The sequence below is a fragment of the Equus asinus genome, chromosome 2 (assembly GCF_041296235.1).
Source record: "Equus asinus isolate D_3611 breed Donkey chromosome 2, EquAss-T2T_v2, whole genome shotgun sequence".
Lineage (NCBI taxonomy): Eukaryota > Metazoa > Chordata > Mammalia > Perissodactyla > Equidae > Equus > Equus asinus.
In genome coordinates this window covers 77,453,860-77,477,482 of record NC_091791.1, presented here as the reverse complement: position 1 = coordinate 77,477,482, position 23,623 = coordinate 77,453,860, and the positions used below count along the sequence as shown (strand labels likewise).

The window sequence follows — 23,623 nt, the reverse complement described above, 5'->3', positions numbered from 1 at the left end:
TCAGAAGAATGAGGGGGCTTTGTTTTCCAAAGTTCCCAACAACTCTCCCCTTTTAACATGTTGGTCTGAATTTTGTCTAATGCCTGTTAGTGAATCAACTCCTACAGTAAGTGAGGTATAGAATACTCATGGCCCAGTCTGAAGCTACAGGTAGAAGGAGCTTCCCTGAACTCATGGGCTGCCAGGGGCCAGGCACTTACCAGAGCAAAACTGTATAGTCAGGAAGTGGCCAGGGAGTGGATGCTGGGTAGGGACCAAATAAGGTCTCCTGTGAAGAATTGATCACAGTGTATTACAGTATGTGTTTGTGCAGCTGTTGTCCTCCTAGAATAGAATGTTGCCTGTGAGGTCAGGCAACACACTGTTTGATTATTAGTAGCCTTAACTTGCACCTTGACAGGGCTTGAATTCAACTAAAGTGAAAGTGGCAAGAATTTTTTGCTCATAGCGATTACTATATTTTTGTTGGTTTTGTAAGGATTTAATAATATAAATGCATGTGATCCATTACCAGTCACATAAATGACAGGAAAAAGTATTATTTGGAAAGTAATTTGTTTCATTGTTGATTAAAACTTCTGGTTCTTGAGGGATTAAATTTAACTTTTTTTTTTAACTTAAGGTTCACAAAAAGGATTCTGGCTTTTGGCGAGATTTTGGCTTTGGAATGACTTGTCAGTATCGATCAGATTTCCTAACCATTGGTAAGTATACCTGACATTTAAGGATAGGACTTTACGTATTTACTGCAGCACCTTATGGCATTTTTCTAAAATATCTCAGATTTGAGTGTTTTCCTATTAAATTATGAATGTCTGAGATTAGCTAAAAAGAGGAGTCTGGAAATATGAAAGGCAAAGTGAGTTTATAATTAATGTCTTTGAATAGCAAAAATGAGGTCATAAAGATAAAATAGAAGTGTTAATATAATATTTACTTGTTTCTTTAAAATCAAACCAGTTTTTGAAAACATCTGGCTTGTTACCTATATTTGCAGTTGTTTCAAGTACTTATAAAAAGTCTCTACATAACTTTGGTGTTGTACTCATGGATTGTTACAGCTGGAAGTAATGGTGGATTATCTAGTCCACGGGCTTTCATATTTTTTTATTTAGAGATGAAACCCCCTTTAATTGTCTATTGAACTGTCATGCAAAATCCCAGTATTTAAAACAAATGAAAAAACAGCTGCTCTTTCTAGCTGTCATTGAAGTTGGAGTAGGGGACTGAGAGTCACGGGCTTCGTCATCCACTCACTCTCCTGAGCCAAAGATGACCATGAAGAATCTCGTCTAATCTTCCTGCCCCACCCCATCGTCATTCTTACACAGCAAAAAAATAAAGCATCAGAGCATAGTTTAAGGCAGGCTGAAACCTGATTCCATATCTCCTGATTCATTCAGTGACTACCTTTCCACAGCATATTAGAAATATTTTATATATTTTATATATATACTTATTTTTTTTATATTTGATAATAGAATATATTTCATATACTTTTTACGTCCATCATACATTCATTTTTATAATCAGCCATTTGTTTTGGAAATTCCTCTACCTTGTCTCTTTATCATTATGACACTTGAATAATGGAAATTCAGCAAATAGCAATAAAAAGACTATTAAATGAAACTAATGCCCTTTTCCCTGACTTTTTGCTTAATGAAACAGTAAGGATATATCACTGCCTTCTGACCTCTGTTATTTCTCGCTGCTTCTTTCTCATTGTTTTCTCCTCATACTCATATTAGACATATGTTGGTGCAATTAATGATGTCCCACATTTCTCTGAGACTCTGTGCATTTTTCTTCACTCTTGTTCCCTCTATTCTTCAGATTACATAATCTCAATTGATCTGTCTTCAAGTTCTCTGATTCTTTGTTTTGTTAATTCAGATCTACTGTTGAGCTACGCTAATTTTTTCTTTGAGTTGTATTTTTTTAACCTCAGAATTTCCATTTGGTTCTTTTTTTATATATAATTTCTGTCTATTAATATTCTCTATTTGATGAGCCATTGTCATTTTACCTTCTGTTACTTCTTTAAGCATGATTTCTTTTAATTCTTTGAACATATTTACAGTGGTTGTTTTGAAATCTTTGTTAAAACCAACATCTGGGCCCTCTCACAGGCAATTTCTGTTGCCTGCTTTTTTTCTGATATATGGGTCACACTTTTCTGTTTCTTTACATGCCTCGTAATTTCTTTTTTGAAAACTGGACATTTTGGGTAATATGTTGTGTCAATTCTGGATATTGATTCCCCCCTGCCTCCAGGGCTTGTTTTTTGTTTTGTTTTTCCTTGTTTATTTACTTATTGACTTCACTTTACTATTTTAGTTAATTCTATCTCCCCACCCTCCACCAGTATGAAGCCTCTCATGTCACTCCTCAGGGCATGTGCACAGTCATCCTGGGATGACACTGGGTTTAGCAGGGCTCTCTTTGTCTCTTTCCATGCCTCTCTCTTGGTATTGCACCCACTTGTTAAGTCTTCACTAATTGCTTGCTGATTGCTCTCTTGTTTTTGACAATGCTCTGGGGCATAAATTGTTCCACAGTCTGACCCTATTAAATTGTGCCCTTTTGCAGGGTAGTTTTTGAGGCAAGTCTTTGAGATTTGTTCCCACCCCACGAGGGCTCTTAGCTGTCACTTTTCCCTGTTTCTCTCTGGTAAACTAGCCAGCCTGCATTTTAGCTTGTTCCTCTAATGGGGCTATCAGCCTCCTCTTAGTTGTTTACCATCAAAATCTCCATTATTTTCAAGAGCCCCTTTTGGCTTGAACTTCTGTACACTCTGTTTCAAATAGTCAGTTCCTTTGGGAAGAGCTTTGGAGCAGTTTGTTCTTACGGATTTCCTCTTCCCCTGGGAAAAATCTCCAAGCTTCTGCTCCAGTGCTGGGGTGGAGGCAGTGGCACAGTTCTATCAGGGTGACACCCTGCTTTATGAGCAGAGTGCTAAGTGGGGTAGAAGGTCCCCCAGTATTATTGGCCTGCCACACCTTAAGTGGAACCTCTACCCTATGAACGTGGGCTGAGTGAGAAAGGGAGCCCCTGCCCTCTCATCAGCACTTGTGTGGAATTTAGATTCTTTCATCTGGAGATTCTATTCCTTTCTCTCTTTCCTTTCCTTTTGATCTTCCCATTAGACACGTGTTACACCTTTTGTAGTTGTCCTATAATTCTTGGATATTCTGTTCTGTTTTGTGTTTTTTTTTTCTTCCTTTGTCTTCTTTCTCTTTGCTTTCAATTTTGGAAGTTTCTGTTGACATGTCGTCAAGCTAGAGAGTCTTTCCTCATCCAGATCCATCTACTAGTGAGCCTCTCAAAGGCATTATTCATTTTTATTACATTGTTTTTTATCTTTAACCTTTATTTTTTATTCTTTCGTAGAATTTCTCTCTCTCTGCTTACATTACCCATCTGTTCTTGCATGATGTCTACTTTTTCCATTAAAGCCCTTAGCATTTTAATCACAGTTGTTTTGAATTCCTGATCTGATACAGGCATGCCTCGTTTTATTGTGCTTCACTTTATGGCACTTTGCAGATATTACATTCTTTTACAAACTGAAGGTTTGTGGTAAACCTGTACCAAGCAAATCTGTTGGCACCATTTTCCCAACAGCATTTACTCACTTTGTGTCTCTGTGTCACGTTTTGGTAATTCTCATAATATTTCAAAATTTTTCATTATTATATTTGTTATGGTGATCTGCGATCAGTCATCTTTGGTGTTTTTATTTTAATTGTTTTGGGGCTCCACGAACACTGCCCATGTAAGATGGTGAACTTAATGGATAAATTAAGTTATATGTTTTCTGACTCCTCCACCAACTGGCTGTTCCCCCATCTCTCCCCCTCTCCTTGGGCCTCGCTATTCCCTGAGACACAACAATATTGAAAATAGGCCAATTAATAACCCTGCAGGGTCTCTGTCAAGCGAAAGGAAGAGTTGCATGTCTCTCACTTTAAATCAGAAGCTAGAAATGATTAAGGTTAGTGAGGAAGACATGTCAAAAGCTGAGATAAGCCAAAAGCTAGGCCTCTTGTGCCAAACAGTTAGCCACCTTGTGAATGCAAATGAAAAGTTATTAAAGGAAATTAAAAGTGCTACTTCACTGAACACACAAATAATAAGAAAGTGAAACAGCCTTAGTGCTGATATGGAGAAAGTTTTAGTGGTTTGGATAGAAGATCAAACCCAACATTCCCTTAAGCCAAAGCCTAATCCAGAGCAAGGCCCTAACTCTGTTCAGGTCTGTGAAGGCTGAGAGAGGTGAGGAAGCTGCAGAAGAAAAGTTTGGACCTAGCAAAGATTGGTTCATGACATTTAAGGAAAGAAGCCATCTCCATAACATAAAAGTGCAAGGTGAAGCAAAAAGTGTTGATGTAAAAGCTGCAACAAGTTACCCAAAAGATCTAGCTAAAATTATTAATGAAGGTGCCACACTATACAACAGATTTTTTAGTGTAGATGAAACAGTCATATTGGAAAAAGATGCCAGCTAGGGAGGCATCTGGCTTCAAAGCTTCAAAGGACAGGCTGACTCTCTTATTAGGGGTTAATGCAGCTAGTGACTTTTAAGTTGAAGCCAAGGCTCATTTAGCATTCCAAAAATCCTAGGGCCCTTAAGAATTATGCTAAATCTACTCTGCCTGTGCTCTGTAAATGGAACAACAAAGCCTGAATGACAGCACATCTGTTTACAGCATGGTTTACTGAATATTATAAGCGCACTGTTGAGAGCTACTGCTCAAAAAAAGATTCCTTTCAAAATGTTAATGCTCATTGACAATGTATCTGGTCACCCAAGAGCTCTGATGGAAGTATACAACAAGATTAATGTTGTTTTCATGCCTGCTAACACAACATCCATTCTGCAGCCCGTGAATCAATGAGTAATTTCAACTTTCAAGTCTTATTATTTAAGAAATGCATTTTGTAAGGTTATAGCTGCCACAGATAGTGATTCCTCTGATGGATCTGGGCGAAGTAAACTGAAAATCTTCTGGAAAGGATTTACCATTCTAGATGCCTTTAAGAACATTTGTGATTCATGGGAAGAAGTCAAAATATCAACATTAACAGAAGTTTGGAAGAAGTTGATTCCAGCCCCCATGGATGACTTTGATGGGTTTAAGACTTCAGTGGAGGAAGTAACTACAGATGTGATGGAAACTAGTTAGAAGTGGAACCTGAAGATGTGACTGAATTGCTGCAATCTCATGATAAAACTTTAATATGAGGAGTTGCTTCTATGGATTAGCAAAGAAAGTGGTTTCTTGAGATGGAATCTACTCCTGGTAAAGATGCTGTGAAGACTGTAAAAATGACAACAAAGGATTGAGTGGTACATAAACTTAGTTGATAAAGCAGCACCAGGGTTTGAGAACATTGACTCCAATTTTGAAAGAAGTCCTGCTGTGGGTAAAATGCTATCACATAGCATCACATAGTCCAGAGAAATCGTTCATGAAAGGAAGAGTCAATCGATAGGGCAAACTTCATTGTTGTCTTGTTTTAAGAAAGTGCCACAGCCACCCTGACCTTCAGCAACCACCACCCCGATCAGTCAGCAGCCATCAACATCAAGGCAAGACCCTCCACCAGCAAAAAGGTTACAACTCACTGAAGGCTCAGATGATAGCATTTTTTAGCAATAGAGTATTTTTAATTAAGTACATTTTTTTGACATAATGTTATTGCACACTTTGTAGAGTACAGTGTAATGGAAACATTACTTCTGTCTGTACTGAGAAACAAAAAAAATATGTGTGACTTGCTTTATTGCAATATTCGCTTTATTTAGTGGCCTAGAACCAAACCCACAATATCTCTGAGGTGTGCCTGTAATTCCAACATCCCTGCCATATCTGAGTCTGGTTCTGATGCTTGCTCTGTCTCTTCACACTTCATTTTTTGCCTTTTAGTATGCCTAATTTTTTCTTGATAGCTGAACATGATGTACTAGGTAAAAGGAAACTGCAGTAAATAGGCCTTTAGTAACGTGGAGGTAAGGTGTGGGAGAAGAGAAAGCATGCTGTAGTCCTGTGATTAGGTTTCACTCTCTAGTGAGCCTGTGCATCTGGACAGTGAAGTTCATAAATGTTTGTCAGACACTGCCCCCACCTTAGTTGAGACAGGATGGCTAGAGTGGGCTGGAGTTGGTTATATCCCTTCCTCCAGGTAGGTTAGGCTCTGGTAAAATGGTTTTTCCTGAGGGCAGGTCTTGTTAAGAAGAATAGAATGCTCTAGCATGTTTCAAAATGGTTACTTTCCTCCTTCCCCCTGCTAGAAGCACTAGGGGATTTTTCTCCAGTCTTCACTGTGAGAACCTGGTAGAGCTAACTAGAGGTAAAACTCACAAAAATGTAGGGGTCCCCCCCCATGACTGGCCCCCACTGGAGGTTTGTTTTTTGTTTTGTTTTTTTTGCTGAGGAAGATTCGCCCTGAGCTAACATCCATTGCTAACCCTCCTCTTTTTTTGCTAGAGGAATATTAGCCCTGACCTAACATCTGTGCCAATCCTGTATTTCTTTGTATGTGGAACACCACCACAGTGTGGCTGGTGAGTGGAGTAGGTCTGTGCTGGGGATCTGAACCCGCAAATCCGGCCACTGAAGTGGAGCACATGGAACTGTAACCACTTGGCCACAGGGCTGGGCCCCTCACTGGAATTTTTAACTTTCAGACTTGTCTTTTGAGCTTCCATTTGTCAATTACAGTTCAGATTTTCCTACCCCTGGTACTGGTTGCCCCAGAGATTTCTACTTACGAGTTTCTGTTCTAGTAAATTGTCATTCCCACCTGTCTGTCTCTCAAATTTTGAGGGCAGCAATTTACCCTGTGACCTTACTTCTCTGAGGGATCTGAGAAGAGCTGTTGATTTTTCAATTTGTTCAGCTTTTACTTGTTAGGACAGAGTGATGATTTCTAGGACAGAAACTGGAAGTCCCCCGTTTACTTTAAGTATCTACACCATCTCTACTATTAGAAGAGCTTATTTGTGTCTACAAGGAAGAAAAGCCAAGGTGTATCACATAGAGCAATTAATAAAGCCATCTGTTTAAAGTAATGCTTTTCCGAGATCTCAGGATTCTTGTCATCCTATGTGTGTGAAATTAAGTGGCATAGAATTATTTGAGAGAATATGTAATTTGGAAACCTAGCTCTTAATTAAAGAAGTAATTTTTTCTCAGTTTTTAAGACTCTCTTTTCTAGCTCTTAAAAAAACTCCAAATAGTTTGTGTTCATGCTTCTTTAAAAAGTTAATCGTTCGACTTAAACCAATTTGAAAATACTCTCAACTTTATCTCTCATTTCATGTGCCTGCCCACTCCAGTTAGCCTTCTGCCCCATTGTCCCATCAGGTTTGTTCTAAGTCAGGTTATAAGTGATATTTATGTTGCCAGGTCTGCTTGGTTCTTTTAAAGTTCTTAATTGAGCAGTACATATTTGACCATTTTTTCAAGATGCTTTCTTCACCTGACTATGATAACACATTCTCCAGAATTTCTCCCTCCTCTGGGGCCATTTCTAAGTCCCTTACTACTTAACTTTCTCTGCATCTGTTCAACTTCGAGATATTGGCCTTTCTTAGCATTTAGACCTAAGCCCTGTGTTTCTTCTAAACTCCTTCAGTAATTTCATCCATTTCTATGGCTTTAAATCATCTGTGTGCCCTTTCTCAAATTTATTTTTCTGGGTTCATCATTTCTTCTGTTTTCCCTTCTGGAAAGTTTTCTGTGACCCAGAAAACTTGTGTCTCACAGGATAGAAAGAGAACATAATAAAATATGAGTGGGGATGAGATTATGGCTGATTTATATTTCCTTCTCCTTTATTTGACTTTCTGTAGATTTTCTATAGAACTTGGAAGTTTACAAAGCATTCTCAAATATTTAATCTCATTTTGATACTCTCAATAATAGAGACCTTAAGGTCCTAGATGTCAGCTGGTAACTGGACTTCTAAACCAGGACTTTGGTCCTCTACATCAGGTTTCTTTGGGCTGTACCATACCATCACATTTGAAGCAGAACATTTAAATCTTTATCAGGTTTCACTGTGCTCTGGCTGCCAGGCAGTTACTTATAGTGTCAATTTTGATCCTGCAGGTGGATTTGACATGGAAGTAAAAGGTTGGGGTGGAGAAGATGTTCATCTTTATCGAAAATACTTGCATGGTGACCTGATTGTGATTCGGACTCCAGTTCCTGGCCTTTTCCACCTCTGGCATGAGAAACGCTGTGCAGATGAGCTGACGCCTGAGCAGTACCGCATGTGCATCCAGTCCAAAGCCATGAATGAGGCCTCTCACTCGCACCTGGGAATGCTGGTCTTCAGGGAGGAGATAGAGACACATCTTCATAAACAGGCATACAGGACAAATAGCGAAGCTGTCGGTTAACGTAGTTGTTGACTTATTAGTCTGAACCGAAACCAGCACTATTTATTTAGCCTTAATTCCCATTGCAGATGCAGTGCCTCTTTCAGAGAAGACATGCCTATCTTTTATGTTCTTTCTGATATTACTTCACTTTAGCAGTTTAACTTGATATGAGAAGACAAAGCAAGTGCTTCAATGCAGAGTCTGTTTTGTGAGAATACTGTACTATGACTATTGACAAGTTGAAATCTGTCTCAAAAATAGTTTCAAATTAGTTTCTACCCAGCACCCATGTTCTGATGTGTCCTGGTTGTATGTGGGCTGAGGGATGAAATGTGCTATGCTGATGGTGGGTCAGGAGCATCCTATTCCTGCAGAGAGTGGAGTGTTAAGGATGAAGTGTGTGGACAGAGGTTCTTCACCTGCTGACCACTGAGTCATCCTGCTTGGTTTTAAAATGAAGATCTTTGGTCAACTGCTTGAAGAATCCTTTTTCACTGCAGCAGAGGATAGTTAGATGACACATCTGAAATCCTCAACCAACCAAGAGAAGGAAGAGATAAAAACCTTTAATTTAATGTTGCTTAGCCCCAGGAATGTCTGTTTTAAACAAATGAGTAATAGTAGGAAATACTTAGGTTAGAATCTATGACTTGATTAAAAATACAGTGTGTTACTACTTTATCATCATGTTCAGGATTAGTAGTCAGAGTTACTGTAGACTGGTTTGAATAAACAGAAATCAACATGGGAATTTCCTTAACAGAACACTTAATTATGCTGGAGTACAGGACACTTGGGGTGTCTGGGAACATTAGTTTATGTTAGCCAGAGCCACATCAGGGCCTTCTTGCGGTGGTTCAGAATAGATGAGCATAGCATGGTGTCTTTTGGTCTTTGCTTTGTATAGTCTCATTTAGCATGGATCCATATATATTTATTACCTTTTTTCCCCTAATATGTTAATGTATGCTACATCTATATTTGCATTATTATAATACTTTGAGTTGAAAGAGAGTTTCACTGAAGGGAGAAAAGACAATTTCATGAGGTATACCATAAAATCACACTGATTTCAGAAAAGGAGAGGAGGGGAAGGTAGTCTGAATGGAAATCTGAATTACAGAATATTTTAGAGAAATATATTGCTTGCAGATAGAATGATGTTTTAATTGAGATATAAATTATATATTAATGAGACAAGATGAATAAGAAGTTATATTCAGATAGGACTGTCCTATTATTTATCACACGTGGATCTTTTACCATAGAGTCAATTGCTAGATCCAGAAATTGGAGATATGGTGAAAGGCATGCATAGATTTTTGAACCTTTGGTGTTTAAAAGGGACCTATATTGAATTCTATCTATTTGTATATAAACCCCTGAAAAATCGTTACTCTTTTTGCTCAGTAAATCATATCGTCTGAAATATTACAAATCTCAAATTTCTTGGTGCTATATGAATTCAATTTTACAATAACTTACTAATAATTCTTACAAGTTTTAAGTTGGGGTAGCATTTAGGCTTATTTTTAAGATACATAAAGTTTTCTCTGAAAAATTATTCACACCATTGTCTCCTTTTATATACAATTATTTATTAGGAAGACCAGTGAATTAGCGTATTTAAAGTGAGAGAACCTAACTATTTGCAAAGGTAAGTTGCAGCTTGTTTTTTGACGGAATCAAATGACTTCACCTTTTCTCTTGTGTTTTTTAAACTAGCTTTTAATTTAAAGATGGAAGCTAAGCAATAGAAACAATGCCATGTTTTTGACATTAAACGGTACCAATAAACTATTTTATTACCAAAAGTTAAATGAAAATGTGATAAATTTCTTTCTGTTGTAAGATATCATAAATACAGAAACGTGTATAACATGTAATTGTGTACTTTAAAGAATAATAAAGCCAACACCAGTGCACCAGCTACCCAGATTAAGATCTAGAACGCTGGAGCCGGCCCTGTGGCTGAGTGGTTGAGTTCGCACGCTCTGCTTTGGTGGCCCAGGGTTTCGCCAGTTTGGATCCTGGCCCCAGACCTAGTACTCCTTGTCAAGCCACGCTGAGGTGGCGTCCCACATATCAGAACCAGAAGGACCTACAACTAGAATGTACAACTATGTACTGGGGGGCTTTGGGGAGAAGAAGGGGAAAAAAAGAAGATTGGCAACAGATGTTAGCTCAGGGCCAATCTTGGTTAAAAAAAAAAAGATATAGAACATTACCAGTGAGAGGCCTCTATGCCCCTACTTGATCACACACCCTCACTCTCTCCATAAGAGTCACTATCCTGATTTTTGTGATAACTTTTCACTTGTTTTTTTTCACAGTTTTTCCAACTGTCTATGTATGTCTTCCCAGTACATGGTTTAGTTTTGCCTAGTTTTGAATTTATATACCTATTATTTTATTTTATAGTTTCTAACTTTCATTCAGTATTATGTTGTTGAGGTTTGCTTCAAAACGTAATTTGAGATGTTAATCTCAAAATTAATTCATTTTTATTACTGACTAGTCTTCTACTGTATGAATATACTACAATATTTATTCATTCTACTGTTTACAGATTGAGTTGTTTATGATTTTTTGTTGTGTGCTTGTTTGCTTTTGCTGTCACAAGCAGTGTTGTCATGAATACTCCTGTACGTGTCTCTAAGTGTGCAAGAATTTCTGTAGGAGTAATAATGCTAAATCATCAGCTGTGTGCATGTTCAATTACTTTCTGAAGTGGACCACCTCCAGCACTTTGAGAAAGTTTACCTTGCATCCTTGGCAATACTTAATTTTGTCAGGCTTATTAATTCTTGCTTATCTAATGGGCTTTAGGCATGAATTGTTATAATTTGCATTTACAGTCTTTTTGCCCATCTTTATCAGTTCATAGGAATTCTTCATAGATTCAGCATACCAATTCTTGTTGGTTAAATGTTTGCAAATATCTTCTCCCAGGATATGACTTGTCTTTCTCATTCTTGATGGTATTTTTTGATGAATAAAAATTAACTTTAATGTGATTAATGAATCTTCTTCCTTCATGTATTCTACTTTTTATTATTGATTTATGACTTTATAATAGGGAAGGATGTCTTAAAGCTATTGTTCTGTATTATATTCTGAATACCTCATACATAACTTTGCTTTTCCCAATTAGGTCTTTAATGTAAGTAGAAGGGATTTTTGTGTATGACATGAGGTAAGGATTGCATTTAACTTTTTTCCAGGGTCACCTGTAAGTCCATATTTTACTCACTGATCTGCAGAACCACTCTGTCATCCTCAGATGTCCATACATTCACAGGTCTGATTCTGGGCTCTCATCTGTTCAGTTAGGCTTTCTGTCTGTCACCATGCCATTGCCTCACAGTCTAAATTACTGTAACTTTATACAAGTCAATGTCTCTGAGAGTCCACTCGCCTTGTTCTTAAAGATTGCCATGCTTATACATAGCCTTTGTACTGTCATATAAATTTTAGAATAAACTTTCACAAGAATCTTTATGAGTTTGATTGGAATCTCATTGAATCTGTAACATCACTTGGGGAAAACTTACATCTTTATGATACGGAATCTTCTAATCCTTAAACATGACATAACTATTTGACTCTTTATTGTCTTTCAATTAAGTTTGATACTTTTTTCCCACAGGGGACTTACATACTTTGCATTTTCGATATCACTGTAACTGTCTTTATTTTTATTGTCTATTGCTGGTGTTTAGAAATCAAATTGATTTTTGTGTGTTAATTTTTGTGTTCAACAACCTTGCCAAAAACACTTAATTCTAATAATGTATTTCTAGTTTCTTTTTCATGTTTTCTGTTACATAATCATATCACGTATTTATAAGTATTGAAAGTTTTGTTTCTTTTAAATTTTTGTATCTTTATTCTTCTTGTCTTCCTATGCTTGTTAGGATTTGTTGTGTAGTGTTGACTGAAAGTGATAAGAGTGGGCCTTTGGCTCATGTTTCTGATCTCAAGGGGAGCACACTCAGTGTTTCATCAGTAAGGTATTTGCTGGAGGTGTTTTTGTAAATACCCTTTATCAAGTTAACAAAGTTACCTTCTATTACTACTTGGTGAGTTTTTATCATGCTCGAGAGGGTTTATCAAATACCTTTATTATATCTGTTGAAATGATCATATGATTTTTTTCCCATCTTTGATATGTTAAATTGATGAGTTGATTGATTTTCTGAAGTACCTTTGCATTCCTGGGCTAAACTCTAATCTGTCATGATGTATTATCCTCATCATACATTGCTGGATTCAGTTTGCGTACACACAGACACACATACACATTCATTTACAGACCTGTGTATGTATTTGCATGTGTGTGTGGGTATGTATATATGTCAGGTGTTTTTCATGCATGTTCATGAGTAAGATTGCCTGGGACTTCCCTTCCTCCTCCTTGTTGGACTTTTCTATTAATGTTATACTAGCTTATAACAAGTGATAGGTGTTCCCTCTTATTCTTGTTTCTAGAAAAGTTATGTAAGACTGGAATTGTTTCTTCCTTAAATGAACTGCCTGTAAGCCACCCCTAAGCATGAACTTTTCTATATGGGAGGATTTCTGATCACTGGTTCAATTTATTTAATGATGGTATAACTATTCAGATTTTCTATTTCTTCTGAAGTCATTTTTGATTGAGTTATTTTAGGTAAGGTGCAAATTTCTAGGAACTTATACTGATAAATTTGAAAATTTAGATGAAACTTACAAAGTTGTTTGTGATCTCCTTTTATCTGTGTAATATGTACAGGATCTATAGTGATAGTGCCTCTTTCATTCCTGATATTGTTTGTTTGAGCCTTTTGTTCTTTCTTGATTAGGCTTACCAGAGATTGGCAAATTTTTTTCAGTCCTTTCAAGTAACTGACCCCTGCTAGCCACATATGAGAGATGCAGTTACTTCACATCTCCCCAACACAGTATTTTCAGTGTTTTTAATTTAGACCCTTTAATTTGTGTTGAGTGTGTACAGCTGTCTCATTTTTGGTTTAGTTTATTATCAGGGAAATAATGTTGAGTATCTTCTCATATGCTTATTGGCCATTTGTAATTCTTCTGTGAAATGATTATTAAAATTTTTCGCTCCTTTTTTTAATTGGCTTTTTAAAAAATTGATTTCTAGGAGTTCTAAATTTCAGATATGAGTCTTTTGTCAGATTTATATATTGCAAATATCTTCTCCCAGGCATGGGACTATTCTTCATCTCTTAATGTTATTTGTTAATAAACAAAAGTTCTTAATTTTAGTAAAGTCTGGTTTATCAATTTTCTTTCTTTTATGGCTAGTGATTTTGGTGTCCAATTTAAGAAACTTTTGCCTACTCCAAAGTAAAGAAAAATTTTCATTTTTCTTTTAGTTACTTTATTGTATTACCTTTCATATTTAGATCTATGATGCATCTGGAAATAATTTTGGGTATAGTGTGCAGTAGGAGTCAAGATTCATCCTTCAGAACTTCTTTTAGGGAAGATCTGCAGATAGCAAGCTCCATTTTACTTTGTAAATATCTTTGTCTCATTTAAAAAATATTTTTTGAAGGGTACAGAATTTTGGGAAGTTTTCTTATCTCTGTTCTATATCACTGTGCTATGTCTGTGTGCAGATTTTTCTGTTACACTGATGCTGCTTGAGAATCTTTGGGCTCCCTGGATTATTGTCTTCTGTCAATTCTGAAATTCTCTCAGCTGTCAGAGTTTCATTGTCTGTGCCTCATTCTCTCTCTTTTCTTCTGTAACTCTGATAACAAGTTAAACCTGTTGTAACCTCCATGTCTCTTAACCTGTTTCACATTTTCCAATCTTTGTCTTTCTGTGTTGCATTCTGGTATTTCTTCAGAATTTTGACCAAACAGATTTGGGAAAAAAAACACATAGAGCATCTAGGAATGAAATCAATTTTAAAACCCAGCAGGTGGCTTTAACAGAAGATTAGACATAGCTAAGGAGAGACTTTTTAAACTAGAATATAAGTCAGAATATTTGCTTCTGGGTAACTTAGGGGCAGTACCAGTTCAGGGCCATGTTAAACTAAATTCTCAGCTTAAAGTTTTTTTGACCAGTGTGATTTGTGCTGCAAAACTTTGTGAAACTCACTGACTTATGGTTACAAATTATCAGGGGTAAATTTTTTTCCACCTGCAGTGCCAAGGTTCAAAACAGGCAATTTTCCTTATACCCCTTGGTGGGGTTGGGTGCAGAGCATTTTACTTAAAGTTCATGGTTAGGCAGAAGAGTGTTTCTTTGGGATGCCAGCTTTATGGGTTAGGGTCTTCCATTTGATCTCTCAGCTTGAGCAGGCCCTGAACTGTCTTCTCTATCTCCCTTGCTTGTGGACATGAAAATGGAAGCTCATGGTCCCTGCCCTCAGGGCAAAAACAGACTTCAGAGCTTCCCTGACTCTCTGGGTTCCTGCCTTCACTTGGATTTTTAAATTTTGCGTAACTTTATCAGTTGATTTCAGCAGGTAAGCACTCATTCTTTCATGCTGCCAGAAATGGACAGGTGCGTAACTTACTATCCTATCTTCTTGATGACATTGATCTTCGACATCTTGCTGAAGATCCATACCTGAGAGTTCTGGGTGTGCTGGGGGTAGATACTTGTGGGGTTTTTTGGCAGCCCCTCACCTTACTCAAAGTATCGTGACTTCCTTTTTGAGAATAAAGATAGAAAAAAAATGCCCTAAAGTTACCAGCCTATAGATGGATAGTAAGTTTTTCATTTAGAAAGTAGTTTTGAATCCCAAATTTGTGGGAATTTTTTCCCATTATGTTTATATGCTAGTTAAATTTAACACGTGCTTCTTTGGTAATATTAGCATATATTTGTATCGACCAGGACTTCAGTTTTTCCTTTGAGAAGGGGACTTATAATCCTTTGTTTCACTTTTCCCAGAAGCTTCCACTCTCTGCAGGAGAAGTGGCATGTAGTTTCATCAGGGTGCCACTGTGAGGATACAGCTAATACTGACTACTTCTACTGAACCAGGCGCTGCACTTTCTGCCATGTAATGTTACAGCAGCCCCATGGGATGGAGTATTGTGAGTCCATCTTAATCATGAGAAAATGGAGGCTTAAAAACGTAAACAACATGTCCAAGTGTACCTGGCTGGGAACTGGACACTAGGACTCTTAGGCTTATCCTGTCTTGCCTCCCTGGGGAACAACGCATATGTTTGACATATAGGTATAGTAGGTGTATATTTCATAAATAATCTTGGTTTTGTCACATAAGTCTCTATGGCCTTAGTAGAGATCCTCAGCTTATCTTGCTGTCACATCTGCTGCTCTAACATAGTATTTGTTCCTGAAACGTGTGTGAAGTGAAAGGTAGCATTCAGTCATCATATATGGTGCTGTGAGGAATGGGACACCATGCTGGTCACTGGCCACATAGCTATATGACAAGTGGCTTCTACACACAAAGAGCTGAGACTCCAGTGCATGAGATAGATGCCAACGGTGTGATGTGGAAGGAGGGGCAGGGCCCAGAGAAGCACAGAGCATCACTCACCAGGAAGATATCAGGAGGCTCAAGGAAGGAGTTGTGAGAATGGAATCACGAATATTAGATGAGGTGCATGAGTGTGGCATGTGAGTTTAGTATGCCTGAGAAGTAGAGAGCACCTGGGAGAAGGAGGCTGTGAGGGCAGGCAGGCAGCAACTCCTGCAGAACCTCACCTGCCAGGAGAGTTTCTCAAACTTACCTGGGCTCCCTCGTGTCTCCCATTCAGCAGGTCTGCAGTGAGGCCCTGAGAGCATACATTCTGAACAAGTTCCCAGTGCTGCTGCTGCTGCTGGTCTAGGACCCACACCTTGATAAGCACTGCCCTGCAGAGACTACCCTGTGGGTGAAGGAAAGTGCCACATCTAGCCAAGCAAGCTCGCCTCCCACTCCTAGCCCAAGCCCTGCGTCCAAGGCACAGACCAAATAATGCACTGCCCCTTCTTCAGATGAAGTAGGTAGAAACGTCCAAAATTAACTTTAAATTCAATAGCATCCTTAATTTCCTGGTAAAGACCTAAGAGGTATTGTCATTTACCCAAAACTCACACACCCTAACAGGTGTCCTCCATTTGCTCCACAAACACCTGAGCACCTATTGTGTGTCTTCCACCCACTGAGGTACTGGAGAAGCACCAGGTGACAAAGCCCTGCAGGCCCAGCTGCCTGTCCAATGCTGTGGCCACTAGCTATTTAAACTTAAAACCTCAGTCACACTGGCCACATTTCAGTGCTCAGTATCTATATGTAACTAGCAGCTACTATACTGGACGGTGCAGATACAGAACATTCCATCACTGCAGAAAGTTTCCTGTTGGACAGTGCTGGTCTAGTGGGCATGACAGACACTGAGCACATTAAAATTGGGTGAGTTAGCTCTGAAGGAGCAGCGCAAGGTTGACTGAGCTGGAGCAAGCGGACCTCATCTGGCCTGGGCGTTGTTGACAGGGTGGTGGTGAGACAGACCAGAGAGAAGTAGGTGGGAGTTCAGCTTCCATTCTAGTATCTTGCTGCTTTTTCCTTCAATTCCACAAGCTCTCATGTGCCCCTCACCAAATCTCTTTTCTTTAGTGCTCTTCATTGTGACTCATTACAACAAAAAGAGCCCCCTCTAGAACTGCATTCTGCAAACTGCTCTGCAGAAAGATGTCAGCAGGTGCTCTGCAATCTTCCCTGGCCCGGGAGGGAAGCACAGTGCCCATGGACGCTGAAGGTTCTGATTAGTCTTACAGTAAAGGAACCTTTACAATCTTGTTTAAGTTAGAGGTTTCCCAAACTCACATGATCACGTAATACAAACAGCCAGTGACATCTTCTTGGATCTTACTTTGAGGAAAGCAGGACTAGAATACGCCTCTTATACAGCTTTGTCTATTTTTGCATTGTTTATTTAAAAAGCCCTTTGTGAGCATGTGTTGGGTAGATGAGGGTTTCTTGCTCCTTCTTTGAAAGGCCATGGTTGGCCTTGGCAGTCTCATCCTCCTCGTTGGCCCAGGCATCCCTGCGACTCCTGCCAGCACCAGAGCCGTCCAGCCTCGCTGGCTGCACACAAAGAGCAGGCACTCGAGGGGAGCAACATGTTCTTTTATTGATGTAAGTACATCCAGTCACACCAACAACTGACATCCTGCGTTATGGTACAGCTTTATACTCAAGTTCATCTTAAAATACCGAAACATCATAATTTAGGGTATGTATCAAATTGGGAAAATAAAGTAGCAAATGCAGACACTGTGTCAGGTAGGTACTAGAACTGATGACCTGGTGAAGTGCACACTGAAGTGAAAGCTCCTTAACGCATGTACAGGAAGTGTTCTAACATTGTATTCCAAATATATATTCTCAAGTTTTAAGACTTTCTTTATCTCAAATACATAAACAAAGCAATGTGTACCATCAATATACAATATGTACTATCTAGAACATCTGAAAAGTGCAAAAACACTGTGACAATACAGTGTAAATATTCTTGCTCCACCCAGGGCTGAGGGCATCAGCAGTGGATCACGGAGCCACCTCCTTCCAGAGGCCTCACCTTCACATCTCCAGGCTCTCCTAGGAGCTTTGGGAATTAGCAACTAACTGACCCTCCTCAGCCAGGCCTCCCAACTGAAGGCTTCTGCGGAAGCCAGGCATGCGGAGAGAAACAAGGGTGAGGTGCGGAGCTCCAGATCTGCTTGTGCAGAACGAAAGCCCCACTGTGAGGGAGGGAGAATCAGCATGGATTGCTCACCTCTGACTTTCAAGGGAGCAGAGCTGTCACCTCCCACAACCAGGAAGTCAGACAGCAAATGGAGTGTACTCCTCGAGTTTGGGTGTGGAAATATCTCCAAAGGTCGGGCAGTTTTATGTGAGTGGGCTCCAGCAGTTACTGGCCTGGCTAATTTTCTGTGTTTCAGATTCCATAAGGGGAGCCCCTCACCCAGAGGGAAGGAGGGAACAGTCCACCAGGATACTGATTTGAGTGTTGCTTCTTTTCACTTTGTACTTGGGTTTCAAAAACGACTTTAAATGTCCCCATCCTCAAGTCTGCTTTGTATTCTCTTCATTACAGCTAAGTGTGTCTTTCAGTTACAGCTTGGAAAAATGACAATTGCACAACTCCCCCCCTTACGTTATTTTAAATTTTTTCTTTTCCTAAAATGTAGTTGAAGAACCATTTGCCAGACATATTCCAACAGAAAATATGCTGCCAGGTGTCCCCCTGCCCCTCCCCAACCCCCTAAATCCCTGATAAAGGAAAATGAAAATGTAAACTTTGGAAAAGCCATACTCAAGGTTCACTTCCAGAAGTATGCAAATGAGACCTCCTGGCCACCCAAGCCCTTCTTGCTGGAGCCTCGCTGGCCTAGGCTTTAAGGGCAGGCACCTTGTGGCCCAGGGCAGAGCTTTCCCGGCGCCTCCCGGCAGCACTGGCTGGCTGCAGGCCAGAAGAATGGAGTGGGGACCAGCCCTCCAGCACCCTCTAAGGCACTAACCCCGACATCAGAGACACTGGCTGGAAGGGCGTCCGAGCAGGCAGGGCTCTCGTTGGTTTTGGTTGGGTTTTTTTAAAATATCTTTTCGTAAGATGTTAATAATCAAAAGTATAAAATAAAAATCTACATTTCATTAGAATAAGACATTATCATGGATGCCATCTCCCATGATACTCTTTTCCCACCCCTCCCCAAAGCAGGGCCCTGCCCTGTTATTTAAAATAAACACAAAAAAAAGCTTTGTAAGTGCCAAAGGTTGATGCATGAAATAATTACTTTTTTTTTTTTTTTCATAAAAGTTATATACAAAATGGACCCCAACCAGTGAGGCCTCCTCATCTCAACCCATATCAATCAAGATTAAAACTCGGTGCATGTGTGTGCTTCATCCAGCGTCTGCAGGCTGCATCCATGCCTTCAGGCTCTGTTAAGGAGAGTAGTCCTAAAGGACCACAGGAAATGGTCAGGTAACTGGCAGGCCCTTTCCCTGAGCAGGCAGAGGGCAGGCCTGTGCTCTTATGGGAGGGCCTGGATTCCAAGAACCGGCCACCAAGGGGAGGAGTCAGGGACATTCAAACCCCAATCCCACTGACTGGCAGCCTGCACCAGGGATGCCTTCCCCGACCCAGCCTGTGCATAGGTGCGTTTTGCAAGGGGCAGATCATGCTTCCCTCTGCCCCGAGTCCTCTCCCTTCCTTGTAAACTCAGGCATGGGGCTGGTCTCAGGGGCTCATAAGACTGTCCCTGGAGTTCTCCTACCTGAGGGTCTTCCAGCTGTCCTTTTCCATGTGGTTCTCAGGACCTTCACTTTCAAAGGAGGCGATGAAGAGAGCTGAGAGATGGGAGGCCCCTTAGAACCCATGGCCACATGTGGTCAGTCTGCCTACTGCACCAGTTATCCCTTCTCAAACTCTCCCTTCTAGGGGTGCAGCTAGGCCTGGGAAGAAACTCCAGACCAAGGGGACAATGACCTCTGGCCTGAGTTCGTCCACAGGTCTCTGCTGTATGGGGTTCCAGGCCCTATGAAGCCTAGACCTCCTGGCTACCTATTTGGGGTCTCTGAGAAGTTTCCTAGTTCTGCAGCACTGACCCAACCCCATTCTGGCTCTCTCAAGTGGCCTCTGGAGCCTCATCTCTTGTCCTTATTCTTCATCTGTCATCTGCCCACAACCCACCCTCATGCACTCACTCCTACGAGCTGAGCTTCCCCTTTGAAGCATGGGGATAACGATCAGGCCTGCCTCTGAGGGCGACCCCAAGAACTACACAGGCTGTGGACGTGGGGGGGGGGGGGCGGTCAGGGTGATGTGTACATTGTGGGGAGGTGGGCGTGCTGCCATGGAGAGGCAGCCCTCACCTTCCTCGCTGTAGATGGGTGCCGTGAGCAGGTAACTCTGAATCTTCTTGTCCTTCTCGAAGGGACACTCTACTTGTGTCCATGTCATGAACTCGTGGATCTGTCTGGAGATCTCCCAAAATTTCTGAAGGGGCAGAAGACCAACTGGATGTTCATTTATCACCTCAAGCTTGAAACCCTTGGTTAGGGCAGGGGATGCAGAGTCTAGTGTCAGTCTTCTGCTCACTTCCCTGGTCTCAGCGAGATGGGACAGTGGCCCTGCATAGCTGACTTCGTGGCCATGGAAGCACTTTGAACAGCATCAGAACCAGCAGGTGTCCCCAAGGCTACTCTCTCCTGCACTCTGCTTGGTCCAAAAGGCTGCAGGAGGGTCTGTGTCTCCCTTATGCGGGGACCCCAAGAGGGCCCCCTCTGTGACTCCAGGCTGAGGCGGGCATCCCAGCCATGCCCAGCACAGCACCGCCAGTCAGAATACATCATGATCTCACTCTCTGGGGGGGGCCTGTATAAGAATCTCTCCGTCCCTCCCACCCCTCACCTGTGTGAGGTGAACGCTGGGCAGTCCAACTCCCCCACATCTCCCCACTCATCTTTGTCTTACCCTCCCGGCTTTGGCCAAGTTCCCTTAGCTTCCATCTAGAATTCTGCTGCCCCTTCCTCCATGCCCGTGTGCCTTCTTGCCTCAAGCCTTTCTGACCCCCAAACCCCCGAGGGGTGCCGCTTTTCTGTGTAACTAGTAGGGTCAGCACTGGGACCAGGGTCCTGGGTAAATACAGGTTCCCTGGGTTACCAGCTCCGTAACCAGATCACCCACCCAGAAGGGCTGAGGCTGCCCTCACCCCTCAGACGGCACCCATGACCGACCCTGGAGCTTTCAGTCCTAAAGGCCCTCCTGCCACAGGGCTGCTGCCTTGCAGCTCTCACAGATTCTGCCTGCCCTGAGGCAAGACCGGGTGGTCTGCCCACCCTGTGCTGGGACACCCTGGTCCCTCCCCTCACACCACAAGGGCTGAACTCACCTTGAAGTTGATGTGCCCATTGGGCAGGTGGTTGGTGTGGATTTTGTGCAGGAAATAGATGTCCTTAACGAAAAGGTTGAACACAGGGATGACAATCTTCTCTCGGCTGCTGTTGGCCATCTGGGACCTCTGCGTGGCCCCCTGCAGGGCTGTGCGGTAGTTGCAGAAGTTGCTGGATGGGTCCATATGATGCTGTGGGCAGATGGGAGAATGTGGTGGGCCGCGCTCCCCCTGTGCCTCTCAGAACTGCTCAGGATGCCCCTTTGCAAAGCAGGAAACAGCTGATGGGGAAGGTACTTCCCCTCTGGGAGGTCTCAGACTGTCACCAGAAGAGGCCTCCTCTCCAGGAGTGAGCATAGGGAGGGAAGCCCAGAGGCACCTGGCTGAGCACCAGTCCAGGACCTTCCAGATTTGGGTCGGAGTGCCTCAGGAAAGCTGTAGAGAAGTTCACAGCTCACTCACACCTCTTCTCTGCCCTGCAGAGCCTGGGTCTCACCTCCTGCATTTTGAAACCTTCCTTTGCCCCTTTACTTAGAGTGACACCTCCCAAACCTGAACAGCTCCAAGACATACATTTGGGCAAAAAGTGGATTCTACAATCAAATGCATCTGGCGTAAACATACCTGTCAGCCCCTGGGCCACTCAGATAATCCAGCACCACGGGAAGTCAGGCCAGGAGAAGGCCCGTCTCTGCTTAGTCAGCATCGCCCAATGGGAGGCTCATGGCCCACTTTAGCCGACTCTTTACTAACCCCTCCCCAGAACTTGCTCTAGGTGATGAAAGGCCGAGGAGAGCTGAAGCTACCTGCCTCCTGAGGGCTGCCCAACACCAGACTGAACTGTGAGTGACAGGTCCTTAGTAAGGGGGCTGAGCATGATGGGAGGCCCACCCTCCTCCTCAGGCCAGTGCAGGATGAGGCTTGGGGTACCTACCTCCAAGACATCAAACTTGGCAGTCTTGACTTTGGACCACGTTTTCTTCAGCCTCGCCACAGGACTGAGGTTCATGCCAGCTGCAGGGGACAGCAGGTAGGGTCAGGGCTAGGGAGGCAGGCCATGCAGAAGCTGCATGGGAAGCCCCTGGGGCCCAGACACTCACAGATGATGGCCATCATGGAGTTGAAGTTCCCGATGTTGAAACACTCCCGGGCCACGTCAATGAAGAACTCCAGCATGCGGGTCCGGTGCTTCTTCTTCACCACCTAGAGGGTGGTCAGACCCGGTGTGAGCCCCACCAGGGGGCTGTCCCCTCCAGCACCAGTCCCTGAAGGGCAGCCTGGACAGGAGCTGCCCTGTGCCCACCGAGCTGGCAGACCCAGGGTGGGGGAATGCTCACTGGCTGCAGAGGCAGGAAACGCAGCTGTGGCATTTTCAGTGCTGGATAGAGGGGCAGGAGGGCGGGCTGAGAGGACCAAGGGAGCCCTGAATGAGCTCGCAGCCTGCGCTAGGCACAAGGTGCACTCCACGGATGGGTCTCTGTTGTAATTTAAGGCATCAATGTTGGACGGGGCATGGCGGGGGAGGGTGGCACCTCCAAGGCCCTGGCAATGGAGACTTCCTGTCTCCACTGTCAAAGTCATCCAAGGGGGGCAGGAATTGGAGCCTTGGGGAGCACTGCGGGGTCGGGGAGGAGAGAGCACCTCTCCACCGTGCCTACCATGCAGCGCTTACCCGACACACCTCGGTGGCCACTAGCATGCTGAGGCAGTTGAACCAGTTGTCATAGGCCTCCAGGCTGTAGGTCTTGGTCAGGTCCCCTCGGCACTAGGGGGACACAGCAGGTCACAGGGAGACCAAGGACCCTGTCGGCAAGTGCTCTCCCAGCCCTAACCCCAGAACCAAGGAGCAGGACCCGTGGCCAGAGGAGGAGATGGGGTGGGGGCAGCTAGACAGATGCCCTTGGCTGGCCCAAGTTTCCCAGGATGACTGCCCCCCTGGTCCCCCAGGGCTAGGCTTAGAGGTCAGGCTGGATCCCCAGGCCCCTGGGAACACTGGGCCCCCTCCCAGCAGGCATCACCCTGCGTGGCTGTCCACTGACCCCCTGAAGCAGGCACCAGGAGGCCAGATCCATGTCCATCAGGTTGCGGGCCTGACACTCTGGGGGCGCTCAGGTGTGCTAGATGAGGCCCCCACCCACTCTGCATGGGGTATAGGTGCCAGGCCCACCCTCAGGTCACCAGAGCACAGTGCAGCCCCTCACCCTGTGCTTGTCCCGAGAGTCCATGTGGCTGACAATCTGCATCAGGTCCTCAGGGTGAATGCTGCTGACCCTCTCCTGGGGCGAAGTGGGGAGAGAGCACAGGAGGGGTGACAAGCCTGCCATCCTCAGGCAGGCCCCATACTCGGGG

At 42.7% G+C, this 23,623-nt stretch overlaps 2 protein-coding genes across 11 annotated transcripts in view; one reads left to right on the top strand and one right to left on the bottom strand.

Annotated features, from left to right (window-relative positions):
* Positions 1 to 11,412, top strand: part of CSGALNACT2 (chondroitin sulfate N-acetylgalactosaminyltransferase 2) — a 42,787-nt gene extending 31,375 nt beyond the window's left edge. For both annotated transcript variants that reach the window (XR_011496122.1, XM_014841476.3), the window contains 2 exons: positions 623 to 704; positions 8,121 to 11,412. Coding sequence is in view for 1 of the 2 variants with exons in the window: in XM_014841476.3 (XP_014696962.1) it covers positions 623 to 704; positions 8,121 to 8,413 (375 nt within the window). In the remaining variant the exon portion in view is untranslated. The remainder of the gene's footprint in view (positions 1 to 622; positions 705 to 8,120) is intronic.
* Positions 11,413 to 16,122: 4,710 nt separating this feature from the next.
* The window catches only part of RASGEF1A (RasGEF domain family member 1A), an 81,798-nt gene continuing 74,297 nt past the window's right edge, over positions 16,123 to 23,623 (bottom strand). For 5 of the 9 annotated variants that reach the window (XM_070491908.1, XM_070491909.1, XM_014841477.3 and 2 more), the window contains 8 exons: positions 23,476 to 23,550; positions 22,947 to 23,039; positions 22,375 to 22,477; positions 22,209 to 22,288; positions 21,275 to 21,466; positions 20,256 to 20,379; positions 19,658 to 19,730; positions 17,491 to 19,340 (listed from right to left, as the gene is read on the bottom strand). In XM_070491908.1, the coding sequence (XP_070348009.1) occupies positions 19,316 to 19,340; positions 19,658 to 19,730; positions 20,256 to 20,379; positions 21,275 to 21,466; positions 22,209 to 22,288; positions 22,375 to 22,477; positions 22,947 to 23,039; positions 23,476 to 23,550 (765 nt within the window). In that variant the 3' untranslated portion in view covers positions 17,491 to 19,315. Of the gene's footprint in view, positions 16,261 to 17,490; positions 19,341 to 19,657; positions 19,731 to 20,255; positions 20,380 to 21,274; positions 21,467 to 22,208; positions 22,289 to 22,374; positions 22,478 to 22,946; positions 23,040 to 23,475; positions 23,551 to 23,623 lie in introns of those variants that run through there. The other 4 variants (XM_044758192.2, XM_044758203.2, XM_044758188.2 and 1 more) reach the window with 1 other exon arrangement.